We start from the raw sequence: 17994 nt of genomic DNA on the forward strand, positions 1-17994 counted from the left end.
AAAATTACGAAAGAAAAGATCTAAATCCTTAAAAATATCAAAAAACAGATAGAAATTAATTTATGAAATGTATGTGATTAAGAATATAAGATAAAAGACTTTTTTAATTTAATAATTAGTTAAGCATCAAAATAACTATTTCAATATAATAATACAAAAAACTTATTTGCGCTATGGATTACATTAAGAAATTTGATTTGTTTTCTCTTCCATTCTAATTTAGATTAATGGGAAAAGCTTAAAAAAAGAACACTATTTTAGGAGGATTAATTTCGTTAGGAGTTATCATTGTTTCAATCTCATATTTTTGCTATCTTTGTGTTCTTTACTTTGGAAATCACTTGCAGCCATCTATATCCTCTACATTATAATACTTTTCAGAAGAATTCTAAATGTAGTTTGATAGAAATTTAATTGCCTTCAAGTTAGTTTTATCAAACGGAATGCTCATATAAGACTTTGAAAGAAGTAGATAAAAGACTTATGTAACAATACTTCCTGTTTTGTCTACAAAAGATTAAACAGGTAAAGAGATTTACCAAAATTTAAATTTCATACAATGTGAAGATCCTGATTTAAAAGATTATTACTGTGTTGACTACTCTAATATTACAAAAGATAATATGAATGAGCCTTTCTTAAATTATTATCCTTATGATAATGAAAAGTAAAAATTAGAAGTATTAGTGCTTTATTGCACACCTAATTTAAGTTATCCTGATACTGTATGTGCTACTCGTGAAGAAACATAAAAAGAAATTATAAATTTTAGTACTTAAACTTATGTAAGAATCACTAGTTAATAATATAATCCAAATACTAGGAAATATGAAAAGAAAATAAAGTAAGAGCAATTTTATTTATCAGATAGCTTAGTTTTCTTAGGGAAGTTTAGTTTAAAAAGTACTAAAACCACCGTAAATGATGGGTTTATTATTTAAAAAGAAGATTCTAAAACATACATTTCAGACTTCTAAAAGACTAATGAGTATAATACCTTTGCGTATATGTAAGCTTAGTTATAACTAGACATGATAGGAGCTTGTTATTTTTACTTGGACGAAAATGGTAGAAATGAATTTGTGTAATTCGTCTAGTTTCCAAGTGTTTTAGCTTAATTTGTCAGTATTTTTAACTCTTTATTGGTTGCAGGAATTATTTGTAAAGAGTTTTCTTAAAGTGAAATCATTTAAGATTTCATGGAGATTTAATTAAAAAATTACTACAAAAAAAGTGCTATAGAATTTATGCGAGAGGTTGAAACAAAGAAATAATCAAATTCTGTTTCTATTTATTTCTAAAATAATTTAATCAACACTTATAAGCAAATTCGTAGTATGAATTACAAATATTATATGCAAAAATTTTTGGACACCAGTTTATTTAATAAGTAAATAAATTCCATTTTTTTATTTCATATTAAAAATTTTTAAATTTGTTTATTTATTATTTTTAAAGAATAAAGTTACTGATTTTTTCATAAGGAGGAAAAACTAAAAAAAATGATCCAAAATAAATTAAGATTTATAAAAAACTGATGGATTCCACTATTGAACAGATAAATATTTATGATATTTAGAAAGAACTCTTGAAGTTAAAAATGATGGTAAGAATGAGCTTTACAGTAGAGTAATATGCCGCTCTTCAGCTTTGTGGTTTAAGAATAATATTAGATGAAAATATACCTAATATAGATGATACAGTTTAAGAGGCAATCAATTTAAATGAAGATCCTTTCAAAAGTTCTATAGAAGAAGTTAAAAAATAAAAGCAAGAAACGTCAGAAAAATCCAGTGAAAAATAGGAGTGCATTGATTAAAATAAAAAGATTATTTAGCATAATTAGAAATCAGATGATTATTTAACTGAAAAAATAGGTAATGAGTAAAAATAAACTATTTATCTAGAAGAAAATAACAGTAATTAAAAGTAGTTATAGTAAAATACTAAAATCGAGCTTGAAGAAAATATGCTTAAATTAGATGAAAACAATAATAAAAAATTTCAAAAACTGAATTTCTAAAGCATAACTCTTAACCATCTAGAAAAAATAGAAAGATTGGAGAGAGATAACAATTATTTTGAATAGAAGTTAGATAAATTCTTTAGTTAAAAAAATTTTAAAACATAATTAGATCAAAGAATCCTAAATTGCTTAATAAATTATAAGCAACATTAATTAGATACATAATCATTAATACCAATCAATAAGAGCAATACAAATCATTAATGAATATACAGAAAATAGCAAGTTAGCTTTAGTTAAAAAAGTGAATTTTATTATAATTTAATAATAAATGTAAAATTTAACTAAAGTAATTAATTATCTCATTTATTTTTATTTAATTAAACTAATATTATAATCTGATTAAATCTTATTTTGTATAATCTAAAAATTAAAATAAATTTATGTGTAGTTATTTGTTATATTTAGATATTTAAATCAAATTAATTTATATTCCTTTTATTATTATGTTTAAATAAATTAATTTTTATAAACTAAGCTAAATAAATAATATTATATTTTTTATTTAGCGTATAGATTAAATTTTCAAGTAAACAGTTTAAAAATAAATAAATAAATAAAATAAAATTTTTTAGCCAATAGATTGAATTTTTAAACAAATAAAAATAATTTAAAAAATTTTTATTTGAAACCCTCACAAATATAATCATTTAATAAATTTAAAAAAAATATGTAGACAAATTATTATCTTTCAGTTAAAACTTGTTTAAATATTATAATTACATAAATCACATTCAAACAAATAACTCAATAAATTTGATGAGGAAAGTATTAATCTAAAATATTTTTTTAAAAATTTTTATTAGCATAAGATAATATTTTTGGAATATGAGATTTTTAAAAAAGATAAAAAAAAGTGTTCAATATAAACAAGGAAAATTTTATTTAGAATTTGTTAGTTTCATTTTTATAATTAAAATAGATATTGAAAGTATGAGAGTGTAATTTAATAATTGCATCAAAAAAATAAAATCGATAAATTTATAGATGATGAATGGTTGCTCAATATTTTATTCAATATATTTGCTAGAAATTAAAAGAATATTATTTCCAAATTTATAGATGACTTTCGAGTGCAATTATATGATATTATCCACTAGTAAATGATGATTTTTATATGATATTAACCACAAATAAAGAACGGTTTCTATAATGAGTTGATATAGATCGTAGATATTTAATATTATGAGAAATTGTTAAAAGCTTGTTTCTGATGATATTTTTATTTATAACAGTAATTAAAAGCTAAGCTAATTAATAATATTGATAAACAGATGTCTCAAACAAAGACTGCGTCTACTTTGAAAAGATTTGATATTTTTGCTCTTCCTTTTTAGTTTTCTTTTGGTAATAATGAAAAAGAAAAGAAAACAGTCATAGGAGGTCTTATTTCTGTGGCCATTTTAATAGTTTCTTCCATATATTTCGGATACCTTTGTTATCTCTATTTTTAAAATAAAGTTTAGCCACAAGTAGTTTCTTCAAATATCTTTCAAAAAAATTAATACATCATGCAATTCTAACAGAATTTTATTTCTGTTTAAGTTATATTACCTAATGGTTAGAATCTATATGATTATTAATAGTAAACAGGTAAAATTTACCTAAACATTCTTGCAATACATAAGACTGGAAAAGTTATTTTTGATTATATTCCTTAGCCATTAATCCCTTGCAGTGATTCTAATTTATCAGGATATTTGTGCTTTGATTCAAGTAAAATCGGGGATGGCGAGAATCTTTTCTCTCTTACATACAACCCTGATGATTTAGAATTAAATTAATTTAATATTGTGTTTGGAATTTGTAATCCAATGCTAGTGAAAAGCCCTTACATATGCGAAGATGAGAAAATAATAAGAAACACTCTTATTTCTTATAACACATAAATAACAACTAGAATTAATTTAACACAATTTAATACTTAGACTAAGAGGCTAGAATAAAGAGTTGTAAAAGAACCATTTTACTTTGATACTAATTTAGGATTTTATACAAAATTCCACCTTTAAAAAACAGATCTCACTTAACAACAAGGCTTTATAATATAAAATTCTGAATATAATACATATTTTTCTGGTTATGCTCGCAGAGATATATTTTCATCACAATCTTTCATATAGAGTGAGATGAAAATGAATATTTTAGGTGCTATAGAGTTCTTTATTGGCTCGGAGAGTATCGATTTAAACATTTAATTCCCTTAGTTTACTTCTCTATTGGCTTAATTTACAAGTGTATTTAATTCATTATTGTTCTTAGGAATTATAAGCAAATTCTTTGCAGAATCAGAAATCTTCAGCTAAGTTGCAGAAATGTAGCTCAAAGTTTATTTCAAAAAATCAGCCGTATTTATTTTATAATAAATTGGCTAAGGAGAAGATATACAAAGAGAGTAGCAAAAAGGTTTAGATAAGCTAATTAATTATATTAAAAATTAAGATTTCAAAAATTTAGGTAAAAAGATGAAAATTAGTCTACTAAACAAGTATGATTTTTGTTTTCGAATTTTATCTTTATCATTTTATTTAATTCAAAAAGGATTATGTACATTTTCATGGGTAAAATTAAAAAAGAAGAAAAAGAAACAATATAAGTGAAAATGTTTAAGCAGATAGTCAGCCAATCAAATAAGGCTTTGAACATATTTGAAATGTAAAAAGAATTGCTGCAATTGAAAATAATGATGAGGTTAGTCTTATCCGTTGAGTAATATGCAGCAATTCAATTATGTGGAAGCAAACTGCCAATAAATAATGATATATAAAAAGATTAAGATCAAGAAATGATTTAAGGTATAAAAGATGAAGACAGTTATTCTAATTAGATAGTAAGTTAAGATTAAAAGCTTGAAAAGAGTATTGAAATGAAAGAAGAAAAATAATAGAGCCATTAAGATAAAACTTAAAACAATATTTTATCTTTTAATAATGAGAAATAGGAGTCAGTCAGGAAGTTTACTGCAACAGTTTTTCCTATCAGTATGGAATAATAAGCAATAGATCAAAAAAAAATAAATCTTTAAACGAAATTAATAAGTCACTTAGAAAAAATAGATATGATAGAAAGAGATGAGGGATTTTTTAAAACTTGTTTGGATAAATTCTTATTGAATAAATCACAACCTAAATCTGAAATCGATTAAAGGATACTAGAATGCATGATTGGACTTGAAAGTTAAAATTCAATTTAATGAAAAATCCATTTAAATTAAATAATTTATTTTCTGTATAAAATATTATTTTTGATTTTAATTTATTTGTAAAACGTATGTATGATCGATCAAGCACAAGTAAATTATGAATATATATAAAAAAATATTACTCATTTTCTTTTGTTATTTAATTACACAAAAACTTTATATAAAAATACTATATCATTCTCAAGTTAACCAATGAGTAATAATAATTAAATTGCGATTTATATTGTTAAAACTTACAATTTTAATTAAATTGATTAAATATTAAGCGAATTAAATTTACCAGCTAATAAAATGTCAGACACAAAAGCAATTGCTACTTTAAAGAAATTTGATATTTTCGCTCTTCCTTTTTAGTTTACATTTGGAAATAATGAAAAAGAAAAAAAAACAATTATTGGAGGCCTGATTTCAATGTCCATTTTAATTGTTTCTTCTGTCTATTTTGGGTATCTTTGCTATCTCTATTTTTAAAATTAGGTTCAACCATAAGTAGTTTCTTCTAGTAACTTTTAAAAAAACTCATACAATATGTAGTTTTAAGAGAATTTTATTGCGGTTCAAGTGTTAATGCCAAATGGTTAAAATCTCTATGATTTTTAATAGCAAACGGGCAAAGTTTACCTAAATATGCTCTTTCTTAATACAAAAACGGGCATGGATGGTACATTTTTACCTCAACCATTAATTCCATGCAAAGATAGTAGTCTATAGGGATATTTGTGCTTAGATTCTAGTAAGGCTGGAGTTGGAGATAACCTTTTTTCCCTTACATATAATCCTGATAATTTAGAATAAAATTAATTTTCTATAATTTTCGGTATATGTGATCCTAGCCTAATATAGAGTCCTTATATTTGTGAAAATGAGCAAGTAATAAGGAATAATATTATATCATATTCTACATAAATAATAGTAAGAGTAAGTTTAACTTAATATAACACTTAGACGAAGTAGTTGGAATAAATAGTCAAAAAAGAGTTATTCTATTTTGACACTACTTTAGGCTTTTATACAAAACTACACCTTGAAATAACAGATCTTACTTAGAAGGAAGGATTTATAATTTAAAATTCTGAATTTAGCACTTACTTTTCTGGATATATTCGTAGAGATATATTTTCTACATAGTCATTCATTAAACAGTAGTTTTAAATGAATATTTTAGGTGCCCTGGAGTTTTTCATAGGCTCAGAGAGTATAAATTTAAACATTTAATTCCCTTAGTTTACTTCTCTTTTGGCTTAGTTCACAAGTGTTTTTAATTCTTTGCTATTCCTAGGAATCATAAGCAAGTTTTTTGCTGAATCAGAAATTTTCTACTAAGTTGCAGAAATGTAGCTTAAAGTTTATTTCAAAAAATCTGCAATATTTCTTTTAAAATAACTTGGTAGAGGAGAGATTGTTTAAAAAGAGCAGTAGCAAGGTTTAGAAAAGCTTTTAAATTATATTAAAAATACAAACTTTAAAGAGTTAGGAAAAAAGATGAAGGTTAGCTTTATGACAAAGTTATTTTTTTATTTTATTTTTCATTCAGATATATTTAATAATTTAAAAAAAAAGGATTATGTATATATTCGTGGGTAATGTAAAAAGTGAGAAAGAAGAAACAATTGAGGTGAAAATGTTTAAACAAATAGCTAGTCAATCTAATAAAGCTTTGAACATATTTGAAATGTAAAAAGAGCTGTTGCAAATGAAGATTATGATGAGATTAATCTTATCAGTTGAATAGTATGCTGCAATTTAACTATGTGGAAGTAAACTACCTATTTACAATGAAATAAAAAATGAGTTAGATTAAGAAATATTACAAGATGTTATTGATGAAAATAGCTCAAAATCAAACAAAATAGATTAAAAAATAGAAAAAAGTATTGAGAGTAAAGATGATAAATAGAAATTTTAAGAATAAAGCTAAAACAATATATTATCATTTAATAGAGAAAAAATAAATTCATTGGGGAGATACAATGCTACTGTTTATCCTCTTAGAATAGAATAACAGTTATTTGATCAAAAAAAGGTGGAAAATCATACTAAATTCATCAGTCATTTAGAAAAAATTGATATGATTGAAAGAGATGAGGAATTTTTTAAAGATTGTTTAGATAAATTTTTAAAGAATAAATCACAATCTTAATCTGAAATCGATAGAAGAATTCTCGAGTGCATGATTGGATTAGATGATCCTAATTCTATTTGTTGATATTTAATGTTGACGTATTTTATATATTATAAATGTTTACCAAAAAATATTGATTTTTGCTTATAAAATAAATAAATTATTTAATCATTTTAATTCAAATAAGAGGAAAATATATAATAATGGTTTTTCTCTCCTCTCCCTAAACTTAAAATATTTACATTTTAATTTATTATGAAAATTAAATAATTAAATGTAATAAAAATTGAATGAAGTTATTATTGATAAGTATAAAGATATCTTACAGTGAATATACAATATTTCAAGATTTTTTTTACTTCTTCATATTTATATATATGTAAACAATTTATACAAATACTAAAGATTATGTATTATCACATGGAATATTATTTAATATTTAAATAGAGTGTTAAATATATTATATCTACATTATTATTATCACTCACATAATTTTTATTAATATTAAATTTAAATTGAAAAAAGATATTATTTTTATAAATATATTATTTAGAATTTGATTATTGAAGTAAATACTATTTATTTCTCCTAAAAATTTTATTAACAAATAAATGATATATTTCACAAAAAGATATATTAAAATATTAATAAAATAATAAAATTCAACAATTTGTTTAAAGGTAAGTACTTTCCTATTTAAAAAATGTATAATATTAAAAATTAAATTAAATACAATTTTTATAATTATTAAAACTTTACTTTTTTTAAGTTAAACTATTAATTTAATTCATTAAATAAAATAATATTTTTATCATAAAAGAAAAATAATAAAGACATTATTAGATATTACGAGAAGAACTGCTGATGCTTTTTTGTACAAGCGAATTAAATTACCCTGGTACTGCTTGTGCTACTCATAAAGAAACATAATAAGAAATTATTAATTTTAAGACTTAATTATATACAAGAGTAACTATAGCTAATAGTATAACCCTAGAACAAGATCATTTGAAAAAAAAGTCAAACTTGAATAATTTCATTTGCCAGATACATTGGTTTTTTTAGATAAGTTTAGTCTTAAAAGCACCACAACTGCAATAAATGAAGGATTTATTATTTAACAGTAGAACTCTTATACACATATTTCAGATTACTCAAAGACTAACGAGTACACTACCTTTACATTTTAATAGGCTTAGAATAAACTAAATATGATAAGAGCTTGATTTTTTAATTTGGATGAAAATGGTGGAAATGAATTTGTGTAATTTGTACAATTTCCTCGTATTTTAGCTCAATTTATGAGCATTTTTAACTCTCTTTCAGTTACTAGAGTAATTACTTTGTAAATAATTTTCTTAATCTTAGATGATTTAAGATTTTATGGAGATTTAATTAAAAATTACTAAAAAAAAGTGCTATCGAATTTATGAGTGAAGTTGAAGAAATAATCAAATTCTATGCCTCTTTATTTTTAAAGTAATTTAATGCAAACTTATAAATAAATTTATAAGTGGACTACAAATAAATACTACATGAAAAATTTTTAAGATTCCACGCTTTACAGCAAGTAAATTATTTTTATTATTGAATAAAAATTTCTTATTTTAAATATCTTATTTGTAAATGATTAAGCTATTGATATTTTCAAGAGTAGGAAAGACTAAAATCAACGATCAAAAATAAGTTAAAATCTATAAAAAAATATTGGATTCCATTATAGAACAGATAAATATTTACGATATATAAAAAGATATTTTAAAGTTAAAAATGATGGTAAGAATGAGTTTCACTATTTAGTAATATGCAGCTCTTTAACTTTGTGGTTTAAGAATTATTTTAGATCAAAATATACTAAATATAGAAGAACCAATTTAAGAAAATATATAAATGAAGAAGGATTTATTCAAAAATTCTGAAGAAGAAGGTATAAAAGAAAAGAAAGAATAATCAATTGAAATAGAGCTAACACTAAAAGAAAATAAAGCGTATGTTAAATAATAAGAACATTAGTTAAATTAAATTGAATAGTAGGAATAAAAAATTAAACATAAAACTAGGGGCTCTTTCATACCAATTACTAATAGCTGTACAATTAATAAACGAATATACTTAAAAATACAAAATAGTTATGTATTTTTAGAATTGTTTTTAGTTATATGTCTGATCAAATAAAAATTTCTTAAATAAATAAATAAAAAACCTTTTTTATGTTCATAATAAAATTTGCTTAAAAATAACATAAAATTTAAAAAATGATAAAATATTTTCAATTTTCATTGTTATATAACATTCCATTTTATTTAAAGTGATTATTAATAATATATATTTGCTATGAGATGAATATTTTGGATTTTATTATTCATACAAGCAAACCCATATTAATCCTAAGGTATGTATTTTGTTGGAATGCCATATAGCTTCTAAGACTTTTCTGGATTTTTTTTTTACTTTTAAATTATTATAGCTATTGATATTGCTATCTAACTAAATTATATCATATGGAACAAAAGCACATATCATATTAGAAGCAATTATCTAAAATCTCTCTAAAATAATGTTAATTTTATAGACTTAATTACTTTTTAATAAGTAAGTATATTTTATTCTCGAACAATTATTTCAAGAGGAGGTAATATAAAATTTTGTAGAACAATTGATATTATTTAAAAATTTAAATTAAAAATTTATTAATCTAGATAGTAATATATTCCATAAATATTTCGATACCTCTCTAAAATTTTTAATCAAAATATAAAGTTAATCTTAAATATATCATTTATTATTTTTATAATAAATGACTGACAAGATAAAATTTCTATATTTAGATTAGTGCCATTATTATAGAAAATCTTGGTTAAATATATTTTAAGTGGGTGTCTAAAATTATTAAAACCTTACTCATTTTAAACATAATCTATTAATTGATATTAATATAAGTTCGAGTAAAGTTTATTAATAAAATTATGAAGTAAATACTGAAAATCATTAAAAATTGCAAAAAAAAGATATAAATTAATTAAATGTAGGTGATTAATTATTTTAAAATAAAAAGCTTTTATAATATAATAATTAATTTTTCATTCATTAAAATAGCTATTTCAATAAAATAAAAAAAAAACTTTTTAAATAATGGATTACATTAAGAAATTTGATTTATTTTCTCTTCCATTCTAATTTAGGTTAATGGCAAAAACTTAAAAAAAGAATACTGTTTTAGGAGGATTAATTTCGTTAGGAGTTATCATTATTTCCATCTCATACTTTTGCTACCTTTGCTTTCTTTACTTTGGAAATCACTTGTAGCCATCTATATCATCTACATTACAGTACTTTTCAGAAGAATTCTAAATGTAATTTGAAAGAAATTTAATTGCTTTTAAGGTAGTTTTAGGAAATGGATTGCTCATTTAAGATTTTGAAAGAAGTAGAAAAAAGTCTTATATTAATATTCTTCCTATATTGTCTACAAAAGATTAAGCAGGTAATGAGGTATATGAAACCTTAGAACTCATATAATGTGAAGATCCTGATTTACAAGACTATTACTGTATTGACTACTCTAAAGTTACTAAAAATAAGATGAATGAGCCATTCTTAAATTATTTTCCTAATGATAATTAAAAACAAAAATTAGAAATATTAATGCTTTATTGCACAGATGGATTAAGTTACCCTTATACAGAATGCGCTACTTATGAAGAAATACAAAAAGAAATTGTAAACTTAAGTACTTAGACTTATGTAAGAATTACTGGTTAATAATATAATCCAAAAACTAGGTAATATGAAAAAAAAATAAAGCAAGAGCAATTTTAATTATCAGATAGCTTAGTATTCTTAGGGAAGTTTAGCTTAAAAAGTACTACAACTACTATAAATGATGGGTTTATTATTTAAAAAGAAAGCTCTAAAACATACATTTCAGACTACTAAAAGACTAATGAATACAATACCTTTACATATATGTAAGCTTAACTATAATTAAACATGATAGGAGCTTATCATTTTTAATTGGAAGAAAATGGCAAAAGTGAATATGTGTAATTTGTCTAATTTCCAAGTGTTTTAGCTTAATTTGTAAGCGTTTTTAACTCTCTGCTGGTTGTAGGAATTATTTGTAAAGGGTTTACTAAAAGCGAAATAATTTAAGATTTTATGGAGATTCAATTAAAAAATTACTACAAAAAAAGTGCCATCGAATTTATGCAAGAGGTTGAAACAAAGAAATAATAAAAAACTATTTCTATTTTTTTCTAGAATAATTTATTCAACATTTATAAGTAAATTCGCAGTATGAATTACAAATATTATATGCAAAAATTTTTGGACATTAATTTGTTTAATAAGTAAATTCATTTCATTTTTTATTTCGTATTAAATTTTTTAATTTATTTTTTTTAAAGAATAAAGTTACTGATTTTTTCAAAAGGAGGAAAAACAAAAAAAGATGATCCAAAATAAATTAAAATTTATAAAAAGCTGATGGACTCCACTATTGAACAGATAAATATTTATGACATATAAAAAGAACTCTTGAAGCTAAAAATTATGGTAAGAATGAGCTTTACAGTTGAGTAATATGCCGCTCTTCAGCTTTGTGGTTTAAGAATAATATTAGATGAAAATATACAGAATATAGATGATTCATTTTAAGAGGTAATAAATTTAAATGAAGATCCTTTGAAAAGTTCTATAAAAGAAGTTAAAAAATAAAAGCAAGACACATCAGAGCCTAGCTAAAAATAGGAGTGTATAAATTAAAATAAATAGATTATTTAACATAATTAAAATTAGAAGTCAGATAATTATTTAACAGAAAGCACTGGTAATGAGTAAAAATAAACTATTTATTTAGAGGAAAATAATCTCAATTAAAAAATGTCATAGTAAAATACTAAAGCAGAGTTTGAAGAAAATATGCTTAAATTAGAAGAAAAGAATAATAAAAAACTTAAAAATCTGAATTTCTAAAGCTTAACTCTTAATCATCTTGAAAAAATAGAAAGATTAGAAAGAGACAACAATTATTTTGAATAGCAAATAGATAAATACTTTAGTTAAAAAAATTTAAAAACATAGTTAGATCAAAGAATCCTAGATTGTCTAATAAACTATAGATAGCACTAATTAGATACATAATCATTTATACCAATAAATAATAGTAATACTATTAATTAATGAATATAAAGAAAAGAAAAAATTAATTTATGTTAAAAAAGTGAATTCTATGCAAATTGAACAATAAATATAAAATTTAACAAAAGTAATTATCTCATTCTATATTAATTTAAAAATATTAATCAAGTCAATTTATGTTCCTATTTTTAAGTCTAAATAGATTAATTTTTTTTTCAAATTAACTATTAAAATTAAAAATAGTTTTTAAGCCAATAAATTAAAATTTGAAACAAAGTTAAATTTTTTGTATAAATTTCATAATTGTATAAATAAAATAAAGTATACTCTATAATATATAGAGATAATATAAAAAAAAATTTGATCATGTTTAATGTTGGAAACGAGATATATCAGTATATTTCTGGTTGATATTCAAAAAATTTAAATAAATTGATCTTAAATACATATATTTTGAAAATGATAAAGAGAGAGTTAATGCTAAATGAAATTAAAACATTCATTCAAAAATTGGTATTTTAATTTATTTCCCCATTCTAACTTGAATGGGGAAAAAAAAGCAACCAAATTGAGCCATCATACAAACACTATTTTCATGTTATTTGATAAGAATTTGATATAATTAACTATTAAAATAAAATCTTAAGTTTTTAACTCAATCAAAATTTTTATACTATTTTTATTAATTATTATTTATTTTGTATTTAGCTTTTCTGAATTAGAGTAAAATACCATTTCATTTACAATAAGCGAAATTTAGTATTTTAATTTATAGCTGTTCCTGATTTTAAAATTCCGCTGATTGAATATATTTAATCAGCGGAGTTTGTAAAAATATTAATATATAAATGACTAAATGGAAGTTTATGTATTTTTTTTTTTTTCTTTTTTAAATCAGAATTTATCAGATATAGCTTTAATTAAAAATCAAGGAGAGCATTTTAATTTTTGGTTCAAAAAATTAAATTTTTGCTCTTCTAATATTTTTCAAAATAATGAATATACCATGAAATTCTAGCAGAATTTTATTTCTGTTTAAGTTATATTACCTAATGGTTAGAATCTATATGATTATTAATAGCAAACAGGTAAAATTTACCTAAACATTCTTGCAGTCTATAAAACTGGAATAGTTGTTTCTGATAATATTCCTTAGCCATTAATCCCTTGCAGCGATTCATATTTATCAGGATATTTATGCTTTGATTCAAGTAAAATTGGGGATGGGGAGAATATTTTCTCCCTTACATAAAACCCTAATGATTTAACATTAAATTAATTTAATATCGTGTTTGGTATTTATAATTCAATGCTAGTGAAAAGCCCAGCCCTTAAAAATGCGAAGATGAGTAAGTAATAAGAAATAAACTTATTTCTTATAACACATAAATAACGACTAGAATTAGTTTAATGGAATTTAATACTTAAACAAAGATGATAGAGTAAAAAAGAGTTGTTAAAGAACCATTTTACTTTGATACTAATTTAGGATTTTATACAAAATTTCACCTTTAAAAAACAAATCTCACTTAGCAGCAAGACTTTATAATATAAAATTCTGAAAATAATACATATTTTTCTGGTTATACTTGCAGAGATATATTTTCATCATAATCTTTTATTAAGAGTGAGATGTAAATGAATATTTTAGGTGCAATAGAGTTTTTCATAGGCTCTTAGAGCATCGATTTAAACAATGAATAAACTTAGTTTACCTCTCTATTGGCTTAATTTACAAGTGAATTTAATTAATTATTGTTCTTAGGAATTATAAACAAGTTCTTTGCAGAAACAGAAATTTTCAGCCAAATTACAGAAATGCAGCTCAAAGTTTAATTCAAAAATCAGCAGTATTTATTTTATAATAAATTGGATAAGAGAAGATATACAAAGAGAGTAACAAAAAGGTCTAGACAAGCTAATTAATTTTTTTTTTAAATTAGGATTTAAAAAGTTTAGGAAAAAAGATGAAAATCAGCCTATTAAATAAGCATGGTTATAGTTTTCAAACTTTATCTTTATCATTTTATTTAATTAAAAAAGGCTAATGTATGTATTTATGGGTAAAATGAGAAAAGAGGAAAAAGAAACAATAGAAGTGAAATTGTTTAAGTAGATAGTCAGCCAATCAAATAAGGCTTTGAATATATTCGAAATGCAAAAATAATTGTTACAATTCAAAATAATGATGAGATTATTTTTATCTGTTGAGTAATATGCTGCAATTCAATTATGTGGAAGCAAATTGCCAATAAGTAACGATACCCAAAATGATCAAGATTAAGAAATGATTCAAGGTATAAAAGATGAAGATAGTTTTTCTAATCATATTGTAAGTTAATATTAAAAACTTGAAAAGATCATTGAAATGATAGAAGAAAAATAAAAGAATCATTAAGAGAAAAGCTAAAACAATATTTTATCTTTTAATAAAGAGAAATAGGAGTCAGTCAGGAAGTTTACTGCAACAGTTTTTCCCATCAGTATGGAAAAATAAGCAATATAACAAAAAAATAATCTTTAAACAAAATTAATTAGTCATTTTGAAAAAATAGATATGATCGAAAGAGACGAAGTATTTTTTAAAACTTGTTTGGATAAATTTTTATTGAATAAATCATAACCTAAATCTGAAATTGATTAAAGAATTCTTCAATGCATGATTGGACTTGAAAACATCTATAAAAAACTTTATTTCTGATTTAAATTTATATGTAAAGCGTACGATCGAGCATAAGTCCATTAAAATATGAAAATTAAAAAAGATTACTCGTTTTCTTAATTAGATTAATTACACATAAACTTTTTTAAAAATATTAGATTTTTTTTCAAAATAACTAATCAGTAATAATAATTTGATTGTGATTAACATCTAAAATTTTAATTAAATTAATTAAAAAAAAGGCTAATTAAATATACCATCTATTAAAATGTCAGACACAAAAGCAACAGCAACTTTAAAAAAATTTGATATTTTCGCTCTTCCTTTTTAGTTTACATTTAGAAATAATGAAAAAGAAAAAAAAACAACTATTGGAGGTCTGATTTCCATGTCAATTTTAATTGTTTCTTCTGTATATTTTGGGTATCTTTGCTATCTATATTTTTAAAATTAGGTTTAGCCATAAGTAGTTTCTTCTAGCAGCTTTTAAAAAAATTCATACGATATGCAGTTCTAAGAGAGTTTTATAGCGGTTCAAGTTTTAATGCCAAATGGTTAAAATCTCTATGATTTTTAATAGCAAACAGGTAAAGTTTACTTAAATCTTATTTTACTTAGTACAAAGACAGGCATGAATGGTTAATTTTTACCTCAACCACTAATTCCATGCAAAGATAACAGTCTATAGGGATATTTGTGTTTAGATTCTAGTAAGGTTGGAGTTGGAGATAATCTTTTTTCCCTTACATACAATCCTGATAATTTAGAATAAAATTAATATTCTATAATTTTCGGTATTTGTAATCCTAGCCTGATATAGAGTCCTTATATTTGTGAAGATGAACAAGTAATAAGGAAAAATATAATATCATATTCTACATAAATAACAGTAAGAGTAAGTTTACATTAATATAACACTAAGACGAAGTAGTTGGAATAAAGAGTCAAAAAAGAGTTATTCTACTTTGATCCTAATTTAGCTTTTTATACAAAACTCCACCTCGAAATAACAGATCTTACTTAGCAGTAGGGATTTATAATTTAAAATTCTGAATATAGCACATACTTTTCAGGCTATACTCGTAGAGATATATATTGTACATAAAAATTCATTAAAGATTAGTTTTAAATGAATATTTTAGGCGCTCTGGAGTTTTTCATAGGCTCAGAGAGTATAAATTTAAACATTTAGTACCCTTAATTTACTTATCTTTTAGCTTAGTTCACAAGTGTTTTTAATTCTTTGTTGTTCCTGGGAATTATAAGCAAGTTTTTTGCTGAATCAGAAATTTTCTTAGAAGTTGCAGAAATGTAACTCAAAGTTTATTTCAAGAAATCAGCAATATTTCTTTTAAAATAACTTGGTAAAGGAGAGATTGTTTAAAGAGAATAATAGCAAGGTTTAGGAAACCTTTTAAATTATATTAAAAATACAGACTTTAAAGAGTTAGGAAAAAAGATGAAGGTTAGTCTTATAACAAAGTATAATTTATTATTTTATTTTACATACAGGCATATAATAATTTAAAAAAAAAGGATTAAGTATATATTCATGAGTAATGTAAAAAATGAGAAAGTAGAAACAATTTAAGTGAAAATGTTTAAACAAATAGCTGATTAATCTAGTAAAGCTTTGAACATATTCGAAATATAAAAAGAGCTGCTACAAATGAAGATCATGATGAGATTATTCTTTTCAGTTGAATAGTATGCTGCAATTCAACTATGTGGAAGTAAACTACCTATTTACAATGAAATAAAAACTGAATAAGACTAAGAAATTATACAAGATTTTATTGATGAAAATAGTTAAAAATCAAACAAGATAGATTAATAAATAGAAAAGAGTATTGAAAGTAAAGAAGATAAATAGAAGTTTTAAGAATAAAGCTAAAATAATGTCATATCATTTAACAGAGAAAGATTAAACTCAGTCGGAAAATACAATGCTACAGTTTATCCTCTTAGGATAGAATAATAACTATTTGATCAAAAAAACGTGGAAAATCATACTGAATTCATCAGTCATTTAGAAAAAATTGATATGATTGAAAGAGATGAGAAATTTTTTAAGGATTGTTTGGAAAAATTTTTAAAGAATAAATCACAATCTTAATCTGAAATTGATAGACGAATTCTAGAGTGTATGATTGGATTAGATGATACGAAATCTATTTATTGATATTTAATGTTAATATACTATACTAAATGTTTACCAAAAAATATATCTTTAGATGTGTAAAATAAATAATTTAAAAATTATTAATTCAAATAAGAGGAAAATATATAATAATAGTTTTTCTACCCTCTCACTAAACTTAAAATCTTTCCATTTTAATTTATTATGAAAATTAACCCATTTTAATATTAATTTCTGAAAAAAAATATTTTATTTTTGATTGATAAAAATTATCATATATTAAGTCACAAAATCAAAAAATCGTAAAGTTGAATTTTTAAATTAATTTCATTAATTCATATCAATTTAAAAGTAAATTTATTATTATAAAATTATTACATATTTTATAAATATATTTAAAGAAAATTATAATCTAATGTAAATTAATTATATAATCTTTACATAAATTTTATTGATTTTATAAAATATTTAAATTTATTTATAATTTCCTTTTGATTTATTTTTTTTATTAAGTACAGGATTGATCTATTATTTTATAGACAGACAGATGTCTTTGATTTTGTTTTTTAATAAATTATGGTTATTATTTCTGTTTCTTTGAATAAATTTATTAAACGTATGTCCTTAAATGAATCCATGGTGTAGATAAGTGTAGAGAATAGACTATTTTTAACAAAGATTGATTGATTATTAGTATTATTCG

The 17994-nt window shown here is 22.4% G+C and overlaps 7 protein-coding genes across 7 annotated transcripts; all 7 read left to right on the forward strand. All coding sequences in view use genetic code 6, as the record gives it.

Moving 5' to 3' along the window:
• Positions 1–173: 173 nt before the first annotated feature.
• Positions 174–2233, forward strand: TTHERM_00543730 (transmembrane protein, putative; the record flags this gene model as incomplete). The annotated part of the gene is made up of 2 exons (XM_971535.2): positions 174–1390; positions 1459–2233. The coding sequence occupies 2 exons, from the start codon at positions 174–176 to the stop codon at positions 2231–2233; spliced, it is 1992 nt and encodes a 663-aa protein (XP_976628.2).
• A 1067-nt stretch (positions 2234–3300) lies between these two features.
• Positions 3301–5222, forward strand: TTHERM_00543720 (papain family cysteine protease, putative; the record flags this gene model as incomplete). The annotated part of the gene is made up of 2 exons (XM_971534.1): positions 3301–4514; positions 4568–5222. The coding sequence occupies 2 exons, from the start codon at positions 3301–3303 to the stop codon at positions 5220–5222; spliced, it is 1869 nt and encodes a 622-aa protein (XP_976627.1).
• Positions 5223–5420: 198 nt separating this feature from the next.
• TTHERM_00543710 (transmembrane protein, putative) lies at positions 5421–7434 on the forward strand (the record flags this gene model as incomplete). The annotated part of the gene is made up of 2 exons (XM_971533.2): positions 5421–6733; positions 6789–7434. The coding sequence occupies 2 exons, from the start codon at positions 5421–5423 to the stop codon at positions 7432–7434; spliced, it is 1959 nt and encodes a 652-aa protein (XP_976626.2).
• Positions 7435–8976: 1542 nt separating this feature from the next.
• On the forward strand, positions 8977–9609 carry TTHERM_00543700 (hypothetical protein; the record flags this gene model as incomplete). Its single annotated transcript, XM_971532.2, has 1 exon — positions 8977–9609. One exon carries the CDS (start codon positions 8977–8979, stop codon positions 9607–9609), a length of 633 nt encoding a protein of 210 aa, XP_976625.2.
• A 1092-nt stretch (positions 9610–10701) lies between these two features.
• On the forward strand, positions 10702–12534 carry TTHERM_000543678 (phosphatidylserine decarboxylase family protein, putative; the record flags this gene model as incomplete). Its single annotated transcript, XM_012795281.1, has 3 exons — positions 10702–11644; positions 11783–12009; positions 12148–12534. The coding sequence occupies 3 exons, from the start codon at positions 10702–10704 to the stop codon at positions 12532–12534; spliced, it is 1557 nt and encodes a 518-aa protein (XP_012650735.1).
• A 961-nt stretch (positions 12535–13495) lies between these two features.
• Positions 13496–15190, forward strand: TTHERM_000543679 (papain family cysteine protease, putative; the record flags this gene model as incomplete). The annotated part of the gene is made up of 4 exons (XM_012795282.1): positions 13496–13842; positions 13890–14339; positions 14449–14484; positions 14533–15190. The coding sequence occupies 4 exons, from the start codon at positions 13496–13498 to the stop codon at positions 15188–15190; spliced, it is 1491 nt and encodes a 496-aa protein (XP_012650736.1).
• Positions 15191–15354: 164 nt separating this feature from the next.
• On the forward strand, positions 15355–17452 carry TTHERM_00543680 (phosphatidylserine decarboxylase family protein, putative). Its single transcript, XM_971530.2, has 2 exons — positions 15355–16633; positions 16688–17452. Exons 1-2 carry the CDS (start codon positions 15420–15422, stop codon positions 17331–17333), a joined length of 1860 nt encoding a protein of 619 aa, XP_976623.2. The 5' UTR covers positions 15355–15419; the 3' UTR covers positions 17334–17452.
• Positions 17453–17994: the final 542 nt, after the last annotated feature.

Source organism: Tetrahymena thermophila, assembly GCF_000189635.1.
Source record: "Tetrahymena thermophila SB210 genomic scaffold scf_8254823, whole genome shotgun sequence".
Taxonomy (NCBI): Eukaryota; Ciliophora; class Oligohymenophorea; order Hymenostomatida; family Tetrahymenidae; genus Tetrahymena; species Tetrahymena thermophila.